Raw genomic sequence first — 21,386 nt, forward strand, 5'->3', positions numbered from 1 at the left:
CTCAGAGTGCTGTAAGGTTTAAATGAGCCATTAGGAGTTCCCTGGTGTTTAATAAATGTTCAATAAAGCTTAGCTCTTAATAGCATCATCAACGATGTCATTATTCTGACTGTTCCAAACACAGCAAAACAAGACATACTGGTACTGCTGAGCTTCCAGACAAAGCACCAGGGCACTATGGTCAATTCTCCTCCCTTAGATTGGCCACGGTGCAAGTGGCCAGTGTAGACATCTCCCCAAAGCAGAGACCTGGTCCTCCTCTAGGGTTAATCGGCCTTCAGTTCCCGACATGTGGCTCTGAGGTCAGTGAACTCAGACTACTGCTAACAATAAGAGTTTTGAGCAAGAGAGCTCTTTGTAAGACTCACGTCTTTCATCTTAGTGAAGAAAGAGCTGAGATAAAAAAGGTGGAACTGGCCCAGCTGCTCCTTGTTCTCAGTGGGGTTCCCAAAGGGGCAGCTGTGGGGTGCTGAGGGGACACCTCGTAAGACTTGGATGTAAGCTCAGTAGCTATGTCATGTGAGAAAGTCGGCCGTTCTGAGCCTCATTTAAGCTCTGTTAGTACAAGCATTAGTGGCATAATGCGTACAACACCCTGTTAGCCACAAAGCGGCACACCAGTGTGGGAGATTGGGACGGATATGTATCCACCACCGCGTGTAGAGCAGATCGCCGGTGGGAAGCTGCCGTGTAACACGGGGCGCTCAGCTCAGTGCCCTGCGATGACCTAAGGAGCAGGATAGGGGGTGGGGCGGGGAGGCCCAAAAGGGAGGGGACATATGTATACATATAGCTGATCCACTTCCTTGTACAGCAGAAACTAACATCGTAAGGCAATTATATTCCAGTAAAAAAATAGGGGAAAAAAGTATGGGGAACTAGAATTTGTTTTCATTCTCCCTGAATCTATCCCATTAATTCCAGAGTATGTATGTACTTCCCGCCAATCAGGCCTGACCTGCACACTCCTCTGTTTCTCTGTCTCAGCTGGTTTCGGGGTCTCGAGGAAGCAGCCAGCCAAAGGGGCAACGTGGGATGATGATGCACAGTCAGGCCTGATCTCCTGGAGACCGAAGTTCTTCCTGGATGCTATTTTCAGCCTAGCTGGCTGTGGAAAGGTCAGCCTGTGACCTCATGGGAGTCCCTTCCCTGCCCCAAGCTTCATGCTCAGCTTCTAAGCCTGGAGATTAGAAACAGCCAAGTCTCTAGGGCCAAGCTGACTGTGAGCATCAGGTCTGTGACTGAACACGGGATGAGCAGCAGCTCTGGGCTGCCAGAGCATCATCGTAGATGTGGTGTCAGGGGAGCGGATGACAAGATGCTGCCAAGTCAGGTAGCCCCTGCTCAACACCATGGGCCACCCGACCCCCATCCCAGGCTTGGGTAACACTTGGGAGCCTCTCCTGGAGAGCAATGCTGACTGTCACTCCACCCAGGGACCATCTTGGCTCCAGCTCACAGCAGTACCCCAGAAAAGTTAAGAGATTTTCATAACCGTTTCCCACGTCTCCTTCTGCTCATGGGAATAAGAAGCATTCAGTGGGTGAAATTCACACAACAGTGTTTCCAAGTACCCTATCCATAATAAAGTTGTGATTTTATGAGCTACACGTCTTGCTCTTAATTCAGCACTTTCAGCACATTTGCTCTGATTCTAGCAGATTCAGGAAGCTTCCCTGTAAGTTTCTGAAGTGGTGGAAGGAGGGAGTTTTTACCAGAGCGTGTACTGCTATTACATGATAAAACGTGAAGGAATGATTCAATGGGTCAGAACACCCTCAAATTGATGACATGTTGATCAAATGCATGCATGACTTCAGGCAAAGGAGGTAATAACTATAATAACCATAACCAATCAATGGGTAAAAATCACCATCCTTAAATATGGCAAAAGTGCAAGCAGCAAAAGAAAAAAAAAATCAGAAACACTGGATTTCATCAAAATGAAAAACTCTGTGCAAAGGACACCATTAAGAAAACACAAAGGCAACCCACAGAGTGGAAGGAAATATTTGCAAATCACATACCTGACAATCAAATAACCAAAAATAAATCTAAGAGTGTAATTTGGTCAAAACTGTATCCAAGCAGATGAAAGTATAAACGCTGACATTTATGTATAAGGCCACAGGAGCTGCCCAGATGAGAACGGATCAGGGACGTGCAGTGCTTTCCAGGGTCAAGGTCGCCAAGGAGTCAGGGAACAATGGCCTCCTTAAGGATCAAGAAGCTGCATCCCAGTGTTTGCCCTACTGCTAGTCATGGAGTAGGGTCCCAAACGCCAATTGTAAAAGCAAAGAATGGTAGAAATATAGTTTCTCCATATACAGTTGCTTGCCAAGCACAAGTTTTGTCTAGGAACTTTAGGATAGGGTGAGATTCTGTGAGAAAGCAAGAAGAGTACAGCATATGGGGTATCTTCTAGCCTAAACTAAGAGCACCAAGATTTAAGAAAAGAAACTGGAATTAAAAAAAAAAAAAAGAATTTAAAAAGCAAGCCAAATGAAAATGCTCTGTTACTGGCAACATGATGTGATCCTGTTCTGCCCGGTGCCAGGGTGCAGCGCAGGTGGGAGTCGGGCACTTTGCTCACACTGGAGCCAAGTCCAGAGCTTCCGCCCGCCACTGTCGGCATCGTGGACTGAGTAGCACCGGCGCTTTGGCAGAGAAGAAGGTCCACAGCTCAGCAGGGTGGGGGTCCCAACTGGGGAACCACATGGTCAGTGACAGCAGGGACCCAGGAGGGAACATGGGTACTACCTACCAGGTGGGAGCAGAGGGCATGTGCAGTCACTCCGGAGTGATCACGCATCATTCACACCTCTTACACCACAAGCTAGGTTCTAATTTGCTGAAAAGTGAGAGGAAAAGGACTCGTTGTTTTGTTCCTACTGCTATGACTTTGTCCCATGACTATATCCCCAGATGGGTGCACCCGAGGAAAACAGGGAGACACATCTGTGTAAGTGTCAGATCATGGATCTGGATCCAAAAAGCCAACTGGAAGAGTAAAAGATGATAGAAACAGAGTTCGTAGTAGAACCTCTGGAATAACTGTGGACTTCTGGCTGGTGCTAGTGAACCTTAACAGCACATGTAGCAGTCAAAAATACAAACTTGAATTAAGAGCAGGCTAAAGAGATGTCTGGATGTGGTGGAGAGCGATGGAAAGTGCTCAAACCTTGGAGAATTGGGGGTTTGGGAGACCTAAGCCTTTTTCTTGCACTGCCACTAATTGAGCGCCTCCTCTCTGTGCCTTTTCAACTGCTCGATGGCGTTGTTGGAGGACAGTCTCTAAGACCCCTTCTAGTTCTGATGCTCTTTCAATCTATAAATGTAGTTTCACAAGAGGAAAGCAATGGTCCCAGTCAGTTCTGTTCTAGTCAAACTACAGGGAGACAATTGAGTTTAGTCCTGGGACCCTCATAAGAGAGACACACAAAAATATCATTATTATCTAAATAGAGAAAGTTCTCAGAACCACATAGAAGAACTTGGTTTTATCCACCTAAAAGAGGCGATGCCTCGAGGAAGACATAGTATTTCTCAAATATGTTGTATAAAAGAAAAGTTACATTTCGCTGGCAAAGTCCCAGGAGTCCAGTCGAGAACAAGGGGGTGAAATCCACGGGGAGGGAATTTTAGCTTTACGTAAAGGGAAATTCTCATCCTTTAGCTTATTTGAAGCAGAAAGGCCCCATCCTGGGGACATTCAAACTTTAGGCAAGAGATTCACAGATCTACCTGCCGGTGACCTTGATGACATCCGAGTCCTGATCAATTCCAGAATTCCGTAAGTACCCACAAGGGAACTGGAGATTCGGTTACTCATCATAGGAAAGGGATGACTGGTTATCCATGTGTCCTCACCATTTCTGAAGGCTTGGCAGGCAACAGGGGGTTCACTAATATTTGTGGCAGGGAGGGAGGGAAGCTAAGATCGAAGGCCCGGATCACACATTCCGCTGTGCGCTCAGAAGCCTTTGCTCAGAACTCAGCCTCCGTCTGAAGGCACTGGATTCCAACCAAAGTCTCCAGAGTCTGCCTGTGAGCGCTGCTCAGTGTAATTAAACACCTGAGTCTCCCGGAAGGGATAGAATCAAAAGGAAACAAGCAAGCAGGGGACAACCTGCAGCCGGCACCTCTTCTCTGCCTTCCTGCTTGTTTCGTGGGGAGGCTGGGCCTGACAGGTAGTCCCGCAGCCCCGGAGCCCCTCTCGCTTCGTGCTGTCTCTGCAGTGTGGTCAGCCTGCTGTCCTCTGTCAGGCTGTGCGTTTGTGCCTCGCTTTGCAGGCAACCCTTTAAAGTTTTGTGGTTCCTTTCTCCAATGCGTGCACTTTGCTTCCCTCATCCCTAATCCTAGGAGCTCTGAGGAGAGGGCCTGGTCCTCAGCTCTGCAGTTATGATCAGGAAGGGGGACCCCTCCCCTGCTCTAGCTCTCCACCCCCATTCCAGCTCAGCCCAGCCCCTCTTCCCATCCCCGAGGAGGAACAGGGTCCCCTGCTGCAGAGGGTTGATGCTACAAGGAGGGCACAGTGCTTCTGCAGAACTCCCCAGCGGCTTTTCACAGATTTGATTTTCTCAGCCTCCTGCTCTTTCATTTTGCTGTTCCTACCAAGACCTCTCTCCTTGCCAAGCTTTCTTGAGGCGACAGTGGCTTTTTATCACCACGTAGCTATGATTCAGAGCCAGACCTCTAGCTGACAAGAACTAAAATTATTCTCTCTCACACACGCAGAGGACCACAATGGGGAAAAGTGAAAATGGAAATGTTTTTTAAGTTTGCAAAGTCACTATCAGGTGAGGATTTACGGAGTCGGCCCTGACAGCTCCTTGCTTTGCAGCATCTTCACCAGAAGATTTTTGTCTTGATGTCTAGTTCCACCAACAAACCCCTGTCAAGCTCTTCCATGTGCAAAGCATTGTGCTACCCTATTCCAAGACCACCTTTGCACACAAAATCTCCTCCTCCTCCTCTAAACCCCCTGCCAACGCCCTCCAATGTCTCTGACTCAACCGCTGAGCAAAACATGCAGACCAAGGGTGCTGGGAGAATGGCATCACCATCCACCAACTCACCATCTGGGGCTCCAGACTGGGCACCAGGCACAAACCTGCTGAAAGCGAAGACCCTTTACTTTCACTTATACCACCGAAGGGGCATCATCTCTATTCTGCAAATGAAAAAACAGGCTCAGGAATCAAGCAACCTGTTCACTGGAGCATTCAGTCATGGAATCAGGATTTGTACCTGTGCTTATCTCTTTTGGCCCTGTGGATGGCCTCTCTTATGATTTTAGAAATTAAAATCATGTTCTTGACCCAATTCATTTGCATGTGCAGCTTGACAGATTCTGACGGCAGTGAAGATTAGCTTTCAGAAGCCATCCTCCTTATCTAGTCTCCTCGCTGGCAGCATCATTTCAGAAGCAGGCTATCCAGGACTAGGGGACAGTCTTTGATGGGGACAAGCTGATTAATACTGTGGCTGTAGCAACTTTAGTCTAACAAACTGAGTGACAGAATTCAGAAATCAGTGGTGGTATCCTCCAAGTAAAAAAATAAATCTGTACGCAGGTGGCCTCTTTCTAAATGACACACTAAAAGACTGACATCTGGACGTTCAAACAACTCAGCAGCTCAGCTGGATGGCTTGGCATGCGACGGACTGTCAGAGGTGCTCACTAAGCACTACCTAACCTCTTATAAGAAGGAATCTAAGATGTTGACAAGCCAGGAGGCTCAGTGTGGCCACTCAGGCCCTCTCAGACCAGGACACCTTTCCTTCCTGCCTTTCTTCCCCTCTCTTCACTCTCCCACTTGGCAGGAAGGGATGGTGCTGTTTTCCCTGCAGCTTTCTGCTTCACGGCCAGGATCCTGGGGTGGCAGTGCAAACTGGTGAACAGAAAATGAACCTGGAGTCAGGGATCTAGGTTTCAATTCTGACTCTACCAGTCATATTAAGGTTGACCCAGAGAAATCTAATTGAACTCTCCAAGCTTCAGTTCCCTCACCTGGAAGACTAGGGTAATAATACCTGTGACAGAGCATTGTCAGGAGACTTAAGGAAGAATACATATAACGTGTCCTTCACAGTGTATGCTAACATCATTGTCAGTACCGTTCTTATCTCTCTGTCTGAATGCCACACAGACCCCACCCATCATCCACTGGCCAAGCAAAATCTCCTTAATGCTGCTCTTACCTCCACTTTACAGAAATGATCCGCTCCCAGGAGTCTGAGAGCACAGATGGGCTCCACTACTTATTCCACGAACATTCACTGCTTTCCAGCTTCACATGGTTTCTCCTGTTTGCATTAACCCTTCCCAAACTAGATTGTAAGCAGACTGAGGAAGGAGTGATGCCTTATTTTAACCCCCTTACTGCATTTATTCGCTATTGACTGAGCCCTCCGTGGACCACATAATGGCTCACACAGCCCCAAACCTAAGGCAACTGGAAGTCTGACTGGAGAGAGATCTGCAGAAAAGACGCAATGAGAAAAATCTGAGGAGCCTGACCCAGAGCTCTTCCCAAATAAACAGAGTATGTATCCCCTGACTCTCTACTTGATCCCTGACTGGCTGAGGAGCCCTAGAACATGTTCCCATAACCACATGTCCTTAGTACAGACTCATCTCACTTCACAGCCATTTCTTATTTACTGATCTAGTCCCCCCAGCAGACCATCAGCCATGAGAGGGCAGAGCTACATATCCCATTCAATGCTCCATCCTCAGCACCGATGGTATCTGGGACACAGTGAAAGTGAAAATTGCTCAGTCGTGTCTGACTCTTTGCGACCCCATGGACTATATAGTTCATGGAATTCTCCAGGTCAGAATACTGGAGTGGGTACCCTTTCTCTTCTCCAGGGGAGCTTCCCCACCCAGGGACTGAACCCAGGTCTCCCACATTGCAGGAGGATTCTTTACCAGCTAAGCCACAAGGGAAGCCCAAGAATGCTGGAGTGGGGGATGATGCTGAGCTATCAGGGAAGCCCTACACCGTCCACAGTAGACACCCAAAAATGTCTCTTAAACAAGACTTGACTGATCGAGGTTCTAGGGAATTGGCAGGGAAATCTAATGTTTGTCTTCTCAGGGACCATACTTGTTCACGTATTTTTTAGAAAACATCTCCCTGGTGAGCTTTCCTCCTGACTAATTTTAAAGAAGGAACATGATCTCCTCCCCTGTGTGATTTCGCTCGAGCTGTCTGTAGTTGTCAGCCTCGCATTTGAGAGCCACAACAAAGGCTGGATAAAAAGCAGCTGAAGAGGTGTGAAACTTGATTAGTCGGGTTCCTAGGCTGAAAATAGAATAGAGGTAAAGCACCCTTCACCCACCCTCACCTCTTCTCATCAAGCTCTGAGGACATCCCACGAAGGAAGCAGCTGCCACAGTCTACTGGCATAACTTGGGATCCGGGCGACCAGCACCAGCCGCTACCATGGTGATCAGAAGTGCAGGAAAGCGCTGAGCTGGGGGTGATGATGCGGGCCTGAGCCCAACCTTGCTTCTAACCAGCTGTGTGATCTTCAACAGGTTACACCACAATTTCCTTATCCAGAAAAATACAAACATGGAGAGAATACTACCTGTCCCATGGGGTACTGAGAATCTCAAAGAAGACAAGAGTCACAGAAGCAAAACAGGAACAAAAGCCTTGACTACAGCAACATCTCCATGGGATAGCTCCCACTTGGATGGAAATATTTGAAAAGAGAAAGAAAAGGATTTTGCAAATGACACGGGCAGCCACAAGGTCAGAGACAATACCCCTCATCCATTTGGCTTCCCACTGGCAGTTTCCTCAGATCTAAGACCTCTGTTGCACACGCTTCCCCCAGTGCGGCAATCCAGTGACGAACCAGGGTCATGTCGTCCCAGAACACACATCAGATATCTTGTCACCGTAATTATCATTCAAAATTACAGACAAGGTTTCCAGAAAAGCGGGCTTTCCAGGTGGAGCTAGGGGTAAAGAACCCACTTGCCAATGCAGGAGATATGAGAGACATGGGTTCAACCCCTGAGTCAAGAACCCCTGGAGGACAGCATGGCAACCCACTCCAGTATTCTTGCCTGGAGAATCCCATGGACATAGAAGCCTGGCGGGCTACAGTCCATAGGATCACAAAGAGTCAGATGTGACTGAAGCAACTTAGCACGCAGGCACCAGAAAAAGCACCCCCTCTCTGCAATTCTTCTACAGCCCCTTTCTCTTGACAACTTTTCCCCTGCCCTCAACAACATATACCCTGAAGAGAACATTTCCCCCCATTGACATCCCAAAATAAATCAGCAACAGAAGCAAAAAAATGAAACTGTGATGTTGGATAAAACTTGGTTCAAAACCCAGTTAAACAACCTCTTAAACTGCGACCTCAGATAACTTAATACTTTGTGTTTCTGAACCTTGGTTTTCTTATCTACAAAACAGGAATAAGAGAGCCAACGTATGAGGCTGTTGAGTGAAGTTCCCAGCAAGACGTTGGCAGGTCTTGGTGTTCGGTGCATGAGTGTTTCCAGGCCCTTCTCTCCTCCGGGGAGAACACCAACACTCCATGTGGCACCACTTCCTGGCCAGTGAAAATCCTGCCAGTCGGCTCTGGAAGGTGATGCTTCCTGATCACACAAATGACTCTCTCCTCCTTTAAGAGCTTCCCCTAACTTGCTCTGCAGTCAGGCCATTTTTTTTTTTTTTTTAAGAGAAGCTTTGTATTTAGGAAACTCACATCCAGATACACATATTTTAATGGCCTGTACTTTAAATACAGCAATGCACCTGATATTTTATACAAGTTCAAATTTGTATAAAGCAGAGCACACCCAAAGGACTAACAAAGGATTGAGAAGCATCATAGTTGGATGAGTGCTGGAAATGCGCTGCAGGAGTGGAAACGGAGGGCCAGGGAGAGAAACGACCACTGTTAGAACACCCAGGTGTGAAGCACCGTGCTAGGTGCGTGGCATCATTTTATGTTTTTCCGTCCTGAAAATATGATCAAGGAGAGGCTGGTATGTCCATTTTCAACAGAGGAAACTGCCATTAATCAAGAGTTCTATGCAACTAGACATTATTAATCCAGAGTATGCAAGTAGATATTATCATACTAAGTGAAGTAAGTCCAAAAGACAAATATCATATGATATCACTTACATGTGGAATTTAAAATACAGTATAAATGAACCTACCTAGGAAACAGACTCAGACATAGAGAATAGGCCTGTGGTTGCCAAGGGGCAGGGCGGTAGGGAGAGGGATGGATGGAAACTAGTATAATGTAGGATGGATAAACAGGAACTAATGGGAACCATACTGAATATCCTGTGATAAACCACAATGGAAAAGAATTTTTTTTAAGTATGTGTTTATCGGAGTCACTTTGCTGTACAGTAGAGATTAGGCTTTCCAGGGGGCGCTAATGGTAAAGAACTCACTTGCCAATGCAGGAGATGAAAGAGATGAAGTTTCAATCCCTGGGTTGGGAAGATCCCCTGGAGGAGGGGATGGCAACCCACTCTGTATTTTTGCCTGGAGAATCCCATGGACAGAGGAGCCTGGCGGGCTATAATCTGTTGGGTTGCAGAGTCGAACACAACGGAAGTGACTTAGCATGCACATGTGTGTATGTGTATAACTGTCACTTTGCTATATGGCAGAGATTGGCACATTGTAAATCAACTATAGTTAAAAAAAAATTTTTTTTTAATAGTACAGGTCTAAAGAACTGGTTGGTTCCAAAGCTTGTGCTTTTTCTCACATTTCAACAGCATGTGCCCAGACACAGAGAAGTGAAAGGGCAGAGAGACCCAGAGGTCCTGCCCTCTGGGAGCCTAGAGTGTCATGGGAGCTGGACAAAAATATACTGAAGACAACAAAGATAACTCTGAAGTCGTAAGAATGTTACAGAGCAGTGTGATTCTAAGTGCAGGCAAGTAAACCCAAAGCAGGGCCCATCAGCTTTAAAATATGACAACAATGAGGGGCTGAGAACCGGCAGGTAATAAGCAGAGATGGTCTTCTGGAGAAGAACAGGCAGGGATGCAGACGACAGAAAGCTCAAGGTTGAGTTAAAGATGGAGATGTCCAACTGGAACGCAGAATGGTAGATAGAGCTTTTTAAATCATCAGGGTCTAGAGAAGGAAAAAAACACTGATTTGCTAGCTAAGAAAAAAAAAATCTCTAAGAATAAATGTGAAATGAACAGTTATTTCTGCCATAGCACTCTGGCCACTGCCCCATTTCCCAAAATGAGCATAAACCTAAAATGAAATTAAACAGCAGTCCCATGTTCCTGAGAAGGGAGCAGCGATTATTATTTTCTTTTTTTCTAAGAACAGGAAGGAAAATAACTGGGACGGGCAAGAAACAATTGCTGTTATTAACAAGAAAACCATGACATCTGAATGTAGATTTTCAGCTTTTCAAAGAGCTATGCTATGCTAAGTCACTTCAGTCGTGTCTGACTCTGTGTGACCCCATAGACGGCAGCCCACCAGGCTTCCCCATTCCTGGGATTCTCCAGGCAAGAACACTGGAGTGGGTTGCCATTTTCTTCTCCAATGCATGAAAGTGAAAAGAGAAAGTGAATTTACTCAGTCGTGTCCGACTCTTAGCGACCCCATGGACTGCAGCCTACCAGGCTCCTCCGTCCACGGGATTTTCCAGGCAAGAGTACTGGAGTGGGGTGCCATTGCCTTCTCCGTTCAAAGAGCTAACCTATGTCATTATCTCATTTAGTTCTCACTTCAACCAAACGAGATGGTCAGGAGAGCTTCTTACCTCTAATCCACAGGAAATGAAAGGTACAGACTAAAGCAGAGAGGTAGAAACCACCGAGGACTTGAACCCAAACCTCTCAACTAGCAATTCAGGGACAAAGTTCCAGCGATGCCCACCTGTCACAGAGGGCTAATGTTTGCTGGCATCAGTTGAGGGGAGAAGAGGAGAGGGAGACAGGCTGAGGTAGACACACACCGCTGGCCATCCCTCACTGTGTTCCTTATCCTGCATTCCTACCTGATGCATGACCACCCAGAAGACTACATTTCCCAGCCTCCTTTGCAGCTAGGCATGTGGCCAGGTTACCAAGTGCCAGCGAAAGTGATATGAACAAAGGTAACATGCACAACTTCCTAGTCTTGTCCTCAAAAGGAGAACAGTTCAGGGAGCTCAGGAAGAGTTCAGTTCCACCCCCGTCCCACCCCACTCTCCTCTTTTCTGGAGAAAGAACATACGGCCAAAGCTGGAACGGCCATATGGGATCCCAGTATGGAAGTCATGTATTTAAGACAGCAGAGAAACCTGGGCTTTGATGACTGCAGCAGTCAGTCCAGCCCTACACATTTAGGAAACATATGTCCCATCTCTGTCCAGCAACTAAACCTATATCCTAACTAATAAAGAAGTTTTGCCAGTAGCACTGAACACCATTTCTAAAACTCCAGAACTTTCTCAACAGTTCAGATTCAACAGGACCATAAATATTTTATTAAGAGTCTGGTATGTGTTTGAAGTCTCTTAAGAGCATCTTACAGCCTTCAGGGAGATGGGCCCAATCCTTTTTGGAAAACCAGTATAATGGCATAGAGTGCAAAAAGGCATATTCCACAAAGGTGAATAAAAAGAAATAAGAATGCTTAAATAAAATCCTGAAGGAGCCAGGGTAAAGTCCCTATTTGCTTGCAAATAACAATCTAAGCTGAAAAGGGGTCATAAAGCAACCCGCATGGGTGGTGGTGGTCGGCTCAAACCGTGCAGGGTGCAGGTCACTCGGGGAAGGCACTGGCACCTCACTCCAGTACTCTTGCCTGGAAAGTCCCATGGAGGGAGGAGCCTGGTGGGCTGCAGTCCACGGGGTCGCTAGGAGTCGGACACGACTGAGCGACTTCCCTTTCACTTTTCACTTTCACGCATTGGAGAAGGAAATGGCAACCCACTCCAGTGTTCTTGCCTGGAGAATCCCAGGGGCAGGGGAGCCTGGTGGGCTGCGGTCTACGGGGTCCCACAGAGTCGGACACGACTGAAGTGACTTAGCAGCAGCAGCAGGTTACTTGTGTCCCTTCCTGCCAAGAAAGAAGGTGATGTAAGGAAACGCTATGGTTGAGTCCAATAACTCTCTTGGAGCTCTCAGGCCCCACCCCGGGGAGGGAGTGGGCAGAGGTTGACTAAAGCCCTGAAGAGGATGAGATCCAGCCCAGCAGGAGGAGGAGGCACTGCTGTGGACTCAAGGGATGCTCACAAGAGTCCCCTCAGCACTCACATTCTGCTCTGGGTTTAAGGAGCTGAGGCAGAGGAGGACAGGGGGGAAATATGCAAAGACAGAACAGCAAGGGCTGGGCTTGTAGGGTGGAGGGTGGAGGCCGCCTGGAGGAGGAGTATGATGTCTAGACCCCCTGCCATCATCAGAGAGACAGGAAATGAATGTGGCTTAATTACAATGACAGGATGACAGCAATGACATTATGAGGAGAGAATCAGAAAAGTGCAAAGCCCATATTAAGAAAACGAGAACTGTCACTTAACCGTCAAATTCTCCCTGGAAGAGATCCCCCCAGACACAGTCATGCCCCTAACTGAGACTGAGACCCCAAGATAGAGGGACTCTCCCCTCATCCCTGACAATCCCACCTTTGAGGGGTCCCCCAGAAGGGCTCAGCCCACAGTGAAGTCTCCATCTCCAGGCCCAACCCCCAGTGTCCACCCCCCAGACCTCAGACTCCTGGGAGTGCCACCCACAGAGACACCTCCATCCTCAGAGTTCTATCGAGGGAGGCACTCGGTACGTGGCTGCTAAATGAGGTCACCTCTCCCAAATGTCACCCTGAGGGCCAGAGGGGCCTTGTGCTTCTCTCAGCACCAACACACAGGCAAACCACACATGCAAAAGAGGGGGTCCACCCATCACCCCACAGGGTGAGCCTTGCAGGAGACCACTGAAAACCTATTCAAGGATGGCAAGGGGATCAGGGCAGGGCTGACTTGTCAACACCTACAAGTTAGACATAAAATCCAGAAGATGGACACACTGTAGATCACCAACATCCAGAGATGATCTCAAATGCCCATTTTAGCCAAGTCTTCTCCTCTTCCTATTGCAATTTTTTAAAATCAGAACTGAGAAACGTGAGCAAACTTGAAAATAGTTTTCCTGCTTCCTGGCAGCCTCTGGGGAATTAGCTAAGTTACCATAAGATATTCAGTGACAGAGAACAAAGAGGAGAAGCAACGGAAGGCTTCTGGATAATCTATATTATGGTTAATACGTGGCAACAGAATAACCAAGAAATACTATTACCGATGCCTATAAAATTCAAAGCAAAAAGGAGAAAATCACAATGTTACCAGTACTTCAAAGCTCGTTGGCTTTATTTCCCTCTACTCCCCTTGAAGAATGCTAGTCTGATCCGAGGGGGACTGGGGAGGGAGATGCATTGACCCCGGAGCATAAACACAGGGTGTGGTCAGTGTTCCCTGTCACCCAAGATCCCAATTCTGGGGTCACCCAGCCCGTGAGCCACGCAGTAAGGACGCAAGTGCGCACGTGTGCACACAGGCAAAGCAAGATAAAAGAGAGCCCCGTAAATCAAGTAAGACTTCAGCAGCTGTCCTGAACAAAGGTTGTCTGGAATGTGAGTTTACAAGGTAATTACCAGCGCTTTACACAGAGAGCAACAACTTTGTTGTTAGCACAAGAATTTGTCAGACTTGTCACACGGAAAGGGGAACAGCTGTAACTGTAAGTGACAGGTTGCTGAAAAAATGGCTGGTGTCTGAAGCACCTGGTCCCCCGAGTTTCTACCGTAAATTTGTTTTTAAATTAAAACAACAGGCAAGTGTACAAAAACTTCCCACTGTAGAAACTGCTGGCTTGTTCAAGTTTATGGAGAGAATTTTCAAAGTGTGAGTGGTGTGCCAGAGAGGACAGGCTGATGAGGTCCGTGTTCTCAGTCCACACCATCGCAGACGGGCACAGGGGAAAGAGCTGGGCTTTTAATTCAGAATCCCAGACACAAATCCTGTCTTTCCGACATACTAGCCATGCATTCTTGGCAAAGGAGTTAACTTCTTCCAGCTTCCATTTCCTTGTAAAATGTACTTAATAACCTCTAAGGCATAGAGTTGTTGCAAACAGGGGGATTTGCATATAGAATATTTAGCACAGCACCTGGCAAACAGCAAGTGATCAGGAAACAAAGTAACAATTAAGCAGACTTGCCTACCTAAATATCATACTTGGGGCATATTGCAGAGGTGACTGCCTATGTATTACACTTAAAAAAAAAAAAGAAATGGAAACATTATAAAGCTTTGAAAAGGTGGGGAGAGAAAAGAGGTGATGATAATTGTTTGGGTTTTCCTTTAGAGACTATACCCAGGAAATTACTTTCTCTGGAGAAGAATGGCTTTGGAGAAACAGTTTACCCTCATATGCCACCAGAGCTGTTTTCTTATCTCTTCTTCCAGGTAAAAAGTTGCAAGGAAGTCTCCTCATATTTGAAAGCCTTTAGGGAGCTCATGAAATGGAGCCTATTTTCTAACTGACCACTCTCAGCACATTTTCTGTAATGCATATAATGAAGTATTCCGATTGACGGAGCATCTCATCTTCCCCCTAAGAGACAGAAATTGTGCCCGGAGCACGGTGCATCTGGTTGTTTACTGGTGCCCCAAGGCTCACAAAATGCTGCAAGCACTGCCTAGAAAACTAGGAGATGTTAAGGCTGAAATAGTTCTAGAAGAGCAAAGATCCTTTTACACGACATGAGAAAGCACCTCGAGTTCTAATTAAGCTAAAGCAATTAGCCACCCACAGATACTTAATGCTGCTCCCCATGGTCAGGCAATCATCTCTTTTAAAACCCATTTAAAAAAAAGAGCAGACCCAAAAGTTCCCCGCACACACTTCCCACAAACCAGTTAAGCCTTAGACGCATCTGGTAAACACACAGAGCCGGGCTCTGGGTATGGCAGAGGGGCTTTCAGGAAAGGAGTACCTCAGACATGATGTGGTGATGGCAAATAAAAAGGAGGCGAGCTGCAAATGGAACAAAAGGGGTAACAAAATCCACTTGCCAAGGGGTCCCTGGATTATGGATGGGCTGGACAAAGCCAGACAAGCTGAAGCCTCCGTTTCCCTGGTCTTAGAATCCCCTGGTTGGTGTAACAAGATGTCAGCTCCACCCTGAGGAAGCACATCAAGCACAAGGGTTTCTGCCAGCTGGAACTAGCGCCCAGCTTCATCACCTGTGACCAGACTACAGTCCAAACCCATGCTTCACGGGAGGTCTGTCCTCTCTCACACCACAGTGTGTCATGGAAGCACCAACAGGGTGCATTTGGCAGGTTCACAATGAGTCCAATCCACTCAAGTTCACGTGCTTTCCCCAGCCCAGTTAGGCTAATCTTCCCCAAGACTCCCTTTAGTGAGGGGAGTTCATTGTTGTTTACAACCCAAGGCTGTTTCCAGACTTGGTAGTAGTGGCAACAGCTACAAAATGGTCAATGGTCAAGCATTTAAAAATTAAGGGCTTCCCTGGTAAAGAATCCACCTGCAAAGCAGGAGACCCTGGTTCAGTTCCTGGGTGGGGAATATCCCCTGGAGAAGGGAACGGCTACCCACTCCAGTATTTGGGCCTGGAGAATTCCATGGACTATGTAGTCCATGGGGTCTCAAAGAGTTGGACACTACTGAGTCACTTTCGGATCTTCCCTGGTGGCTCAGACGGAAAAGCGTCTGCCTACAACGCGGGAGGCCTGGGTTCAATCCCTGGGTCAGGAAGATCTCCTGGAGAAGGAAATGGCAACCCACTCTAGTATTCTTGCCTGGAAAATTCCATTGACTGAGGCACCTGGTTAGGCTACAGTCCATGCATTCATTTTCACCCCCTGTCCATAGGGAATTGGTTCTAGGACCAATTGATTAGAAGATAGGAAAACCAACAGATTTTTAAGTCCCTTACATAAAATGGCATAGTATTTGCCTATAAGCCACATACACCCTCCCATATACTTTAAATGATCCCTAGATACTTATAGTACCTAGTACAGTATAAATGCTATGTAAATAATTGCCTGTATGTGGCAAATTTAAGGTTCGTGAACTTTCTGGAAGTTTCTCATTTTAATATTTTCAGTCCATGGTTGGTTGAATGCGAGGATGCAGAATCCATGGATACAGAGGGCCAAGTGTACTTTCCTCAAGAACTAGGGTTATTTCTGTTTTTCAGTCCAGTGAAGTTAATCCAAAGCCCCATTACTTCTCAACTGAATAAGAGCTGTTTATTCCTGTAGGTTTTTACCTTTTGGATTTAGAAAACCTCTCAATCACCAAACAGACATCAAAAATATTGATCTAGATCAGCACTGTTCAATAGAAATAAGATTTTAAATTTTCCTAGGATTTGCATTAAAGAGTAAAAATATATACAAAACTATTGTACTAGAATATTTTACTTAACCCACTCTAGCAAAACCATTACTATTTCTAGATATAATACAAAAGATTGAGATACTTCTGATTTTGTTTTCATGCATCCTTTCTCTAGTACCACACTGAACTGTGCAATCTAGAGCTATTTTTAAATTGCCGTGGAAAAACTTCCACAATTCACTGTCCTATGAACAAGAAGTATACCAAAATGTATAGCATGATCTCATTTTAACTATTAAAACGTGTTATCTGTGTGTTCAGATATGGACAGACAAAAATCTCTAAGGGAAACACCAAACGTTAACAGCAATTTTAAGAAACAGAATTATGTATGGTTAGTCATTAGTTTCTACTTTGTGCTCTTTTGTTATTTTCTGAATTTCTGTGCAGTAAATATATACTGTTTAAATTAATAGGAAAACTCTAAAGCTAGTCTTTAAAAACAAAAACCCTCCCTTATTTTAAGCCGTAACACCCCAATCCTATGGCACTGTAGCAACTGCCCTATTTCCGGCTAACCGAAAGGATGGACAAACTTAATGCCCCACCCCTTGCCCAGTCACTGTGATACTTACAGCCAATCATCATGATGGCCACGGCAAAGATCTTCTCAATGTCTGTGGACGGGGCGATGTTCCCAAAGCCCACGCTGGTGAGGCTGGTCATGGTGAAATACAACGAGGAGATGTAGACGGAATTCTTGCTGGGACCCCCTTCCCACTTCCCTGAGCCAGACCCGTTAAACTGGTAAGGGGTGCCAATGTCCATGGCCAGCTGGTAGAGCCAGCTGTTGTTGCGGATGGTCTTGGTGTCCTCGTCGAAGATCTCATAGTCCCCGATGCTGTACCAAATGCAGGCCATCCAGTGAGCGGCCAGCCCGAACACACACACCAGCAGGACCAGCACAGCAGCTCCATACTCGATGTAGTGGTCCAGCTTCCGGGCCACGCGTCCCAGGCGGAGCAGCCGGACAACTTTCAGAGAGCTGAACAGGCTGCTGATGCCCTGGGAGGAAAGGGGCACAGGGTCAGGGCCGAGAACAGAGAGAGCACCAGCTCCGTCCCGCCACCTCCCAAGAGGCTCCCTTCAGCACGCGTATCCCATGAGACGCTAGAGTATGCAACCCTTAAAACATTGCTTCAAAATAAGTCATGGCATAGAGAAATGCCCATATATACTTTTATGCTTAGATACAATAAGAATTTTATTCCAACATACACAGAAGGGAGATTTCCATTAGCTTTTCCCTACATCCTTTAAAAAGCAAATAAAAAGCTAAAATAAAAATAAGACAATTAAAAGTTGAATTTCATTCTCACTATATTGTATATATGTATACAAATACAAATATGAGCATTTTTCCATACTATTCATTTTAAAACAATGTTAAGGGTTGTGTAATATTTCATATTAAGTAATATGAAATATTTTTAGAGTTGCATATTTATTTCATATTGAAAAATGGTCAGGAAACACATGGAAAGACATAGAAAACATTAACAGGGGTAATTGCTACACTGTCAAATTATAGAATTACAGGCAATTTTTATTATATTTTGTATATATTTTTGTTACATTTGCATATATTTACTTCTGCAATTAAAAATTGTTACCTTTACTATTACAAAAATACATATTTAAAGAACAAATAATTTTTTAAGGTAAAAATAAAGGAACAACTGAAAAGAATAAAGAACTGAGATTCTGTTTTCCCAGGAAAGTTACAAACTCTTGGAAGGTTACAACACTTCAGTCAGGTCAGGGATACAGCCAGACAAAATGTACTTAATCTCAATCAATCAAGGAATCTCAAAACCAGAAGGAGCCTTCTGATTTCACCTGCTTTAAGTCTCCTCCTTCAAATCCCACCGGGACAGGGTATTCTCCAGACAGTTCTCTAGGGAACAGCACTGTGGTAGGGCAGGAACACCAGTGTAGAAATCTTTAAAATGGGGTCTACCCCTCAGGTGGGTCACTAACTTGCTGTGTCAATTTGGACCATGCAGTTACCTCTCAGTTCACCAGTCTAGACGATGCGGGAGGTGGACGGGAAGAGCTCTAGAACTCCTGCATAGGCCAACTTACTCTTCCTTATCTCCTAAGGGAGCTGAAATATATCACGGAAGCTATACCATTCAAATCTCAAACTCACATTCCAAAACGATTCCAAGGTGCACGGAAAGGAGATTTCCATTAAAATCTCCCAAATTCTATTAAAAAGCAAATAAACGTCATAAAGACATTTCTTTGAATGAAGACTTTGGTCTCCCTTACACAGCAAAAATCTAACAGCAGAATGATGCCCTTCGCCAGGCAGAGTGAAGGACTTGCCACTCCTCTAAGCACTGGACAGGTTCCAGCTCACTGTTTCCTCTTTGGTCCTCCATACCATTAATGACAACACTCAAGGGTCAGGTTATGTCACAGACAGAAGGAAAAAATGTAGAAGTTTCCTGGTGAGTCTGTGTCACCTCCTCCTGGACACACAGCTAATCACATTTCCCAGCCTCTTTCTATCTGGGTAGGTCTCTGGAACCAGGTCCAGCCAATGGAATTCGAGGTGGACGAAGTGTCACTTCCAAGCCAAGGAGATAAATGTAAGAATACTTTCTCTACAAGTTCTCTCTTCCCCAGGGCATGCCTTCTTTGAGGTCAGGTACTCAACATTCAAAAATCTAAGATATCTGGTATCTGGTCCTATCACTTCATGACAAACAGGTAAAAAGTGGAAACAGTGACAGATTTTATTTTCTTGGGCTCTAAAATTGCTGTGGATGGTGACTGCAGCCATGAAATTAAAAGATGCTTGCTCCTTGGAAGAAAAGCTATGATAAACCTAGAAAGTGAAAGTGAAGTCGCTCAGTCGTGTCTGACTGTTTGCGACTCCGTGGACTGTAGCCTCCCAGGCTCCTCCATCCATTGGATTCTCCAGGCAAGAATACTGGAGTGGGCTACCATTTCCTTCTCCAGGGGATCTTCCCGACCCAGGGATTGAACCTGGGTCTCCTGCATCGCAGGCAGACGCTTTAACCTCTGAGCCACCAGGGAAGCCCATGATAAACCTAGACAGTGTATTAAAAAGCAGTGACATCACTTTGCTGACAAATGTCTATCTAGTCAAAGCTATGGTTTTTCCAGTGGTCATGTACGAATGTGAGAGTTGGATCATTAAGTAGACTGAGTGTCAAAGAATTGATGCTTTCAAATTGTGGTGCTGGAGAAGAGTCTTGAGAGTCCCCTGGACTGCAAGGAGACCAAAGAAGTCAATCCTAAAGGAAATCAACCCTGAATATTCATTGGAAGGACTGATGCTGAAGTTCCAATACTTCAGCTACCTGATGCAAGGAGCCAATTCATTGGAAAAGACCCTAATGCTGGGAAAGATTGAGGGCTGGAGGAGAAGGGGGTGAGAGAGGATGAGATGGCTGGATGGCATCACAGACACAGTGGACATGAGTCTAAGCAAACTCCAGGAGATAGTGAAGGACAGGGAAGCCTGCTGCAGTTCATGGGGTCGCAAAGAGCTGGACACAACTTAGCAACTGAACAAAAACTGAAGATGATAGACATACAGCATGGAGGGGGCCTGAGTCCCTTGGAGGTTATGTGGAATATAGCATCCCCCAAATCAGCTTGAATCCTATTGTGATGTCAATGAAAAAAGGAACCTCTTATATAAGCCACTGAAACTCTGGGGGTATTTGTGACAGCAGCTATCATTAGCCTTCTCTGGCAAATGAACACACAAACCATATGGAGCATAGCCTTGGCAATAAAAACCAAACAGGTTACCACACAAATTATTTCACTGAAGTATGGGTGGAAAAAAAGTGAAACTGAAAGTTTTAGTCGCTTGGTTGTGTCCAACTCTATAACACCATGGACTGTAGCCTGACCAGGCTCCTCTGTCCATAGGAGAGGAGGAGTGGGTAGCCATTCCCTTCTCCAGGGAATCTTCCCAACCTAGGGATTATTCTTTACCACTAGCACCACCTGGGAAGCCCTTAAAAAAAAAAAAAAGTTTTGTAACCATGAAATTCCCAACAGAAATAATCATTTCTGGCCCAGCATACACCTGCCAATACATAATAATGTATCTTACTAGGCAAAAGGGACTACAGAGCCAGGCGGTTCATCCAAACTGCTGACTTTGACAGCTTAGCTTTGCCATGTCCAGTATTCATCCCCTGGATCCCCTTTCCCTCCATGTGCTTTTCTCAAAAATCTTCCATGAAAAATGGTTGAGAAAACCCTCATATTAAGGTGCAATAGACTGATGATGGTAAATGGATATCCTCTCCCCCTAGGGTATTTGCATTTTAACAGAGGGAAACCAGCTTCCAATCGTGGAATTAAAAGTACCCACAGCCTGGATGAAGGAGATATTTTGGGAGGCAAAGAAGCCTTTTTGATGACTCAGAAATCAAACACATGTAAGCAGCCACCTACTCGCCACCTCCTCATAAGGAGGTTCCTGAAATCATCTTTCAAAGCAGCTCTACTCTGAAGCAGAACTCATTATCCTGGGCAAAATTGCCTTGTCATTTTTCCCTTACATTCAACCCAAAGCAACATTTATGGGGAACTGACTCTGTACTCCTTGTGCTAATGCTACAGGGAAGAGAGGAAAATGGTGCTTTGTCTTCTTGCTCACTATTGGGTCTACAGTGGCTGGCATGTGGAGGATGCTCGAGAGAAAGAAAGGGAAGAGGAAGCAAAAACCTGATTACTAATGAGAGGCAAAATACAGTTAGTGAAGAGATATTTCTACTTAATAGTCCCAGAACTTGGAGCTGAGCAGCAGCACAGAAGTCGTCCCAGCACCTCTGAGTCCAGCAGTGTCCTCTAGAGCTCCCTTAGGAATGGTCCTTCAGCCTGTCCTTGAACCCTCCTCTGAACCACTGCCTCTTGAAGATCTAATTCTGTGGCAGGCATTCATGGA

At 45.8% G+C, this 21,386-nt stretch overlaps 1 protein-coding gene and 1 non-coding gene across 20 annotated transcripts in view; both read right to left on the reverse strand.

Moving 5' to 3' along the window:
• The window catches only part of KCNH1 (potassium voltage-gated channel subfamily H member 1), a 436,030-nt gene that overhangs the window by 236,752 nt on the left and 177,892 nt on the right, over positions 1-21,386 (reverse strand). For 18 of the 19 annotated variants that reach the window (XM_086343235.1, XM_086343234.1, XM_086343244.1 and 15 more), the window contains one exon: positions 17,020-17,449. In XM_086343235.1, the coding sequence (XP_086199361.1) occupies positions 17,020-17,449 (430 nt within the window). Of the gene's footprint in view, positions 1-9,378; positions 10,146-17,019; positions 17,450-21,386 lie in introns of those variants that run through there. The other variant, XM_086343251.1, reaches the window with a different exon arrangement.
• Positions 19,421-19,492, reverse strand: TRNAR-GCG (transfer RNA arginine (anticodon GCG)). Its single transcript has one exon. It is a non-coding gene; the product is annotated as a tRNA-Arg (tRNA).

The sequence above is a fragment of the Bos grunniens genome, chromosome 16 (assembly GCF_055505025.1).
Source record: "Bos grunniens cultivar Pamir isolate PY7600 chromosome 16, Bosgru_T2T1.0, whole genome shotgun sequence".
NCBI classification, from domain to species: Eukaryota; Metazoa; Chordata; class Mammalia; order Artiodactyla; family Bovidae; genus Bos; species Bos grunniens.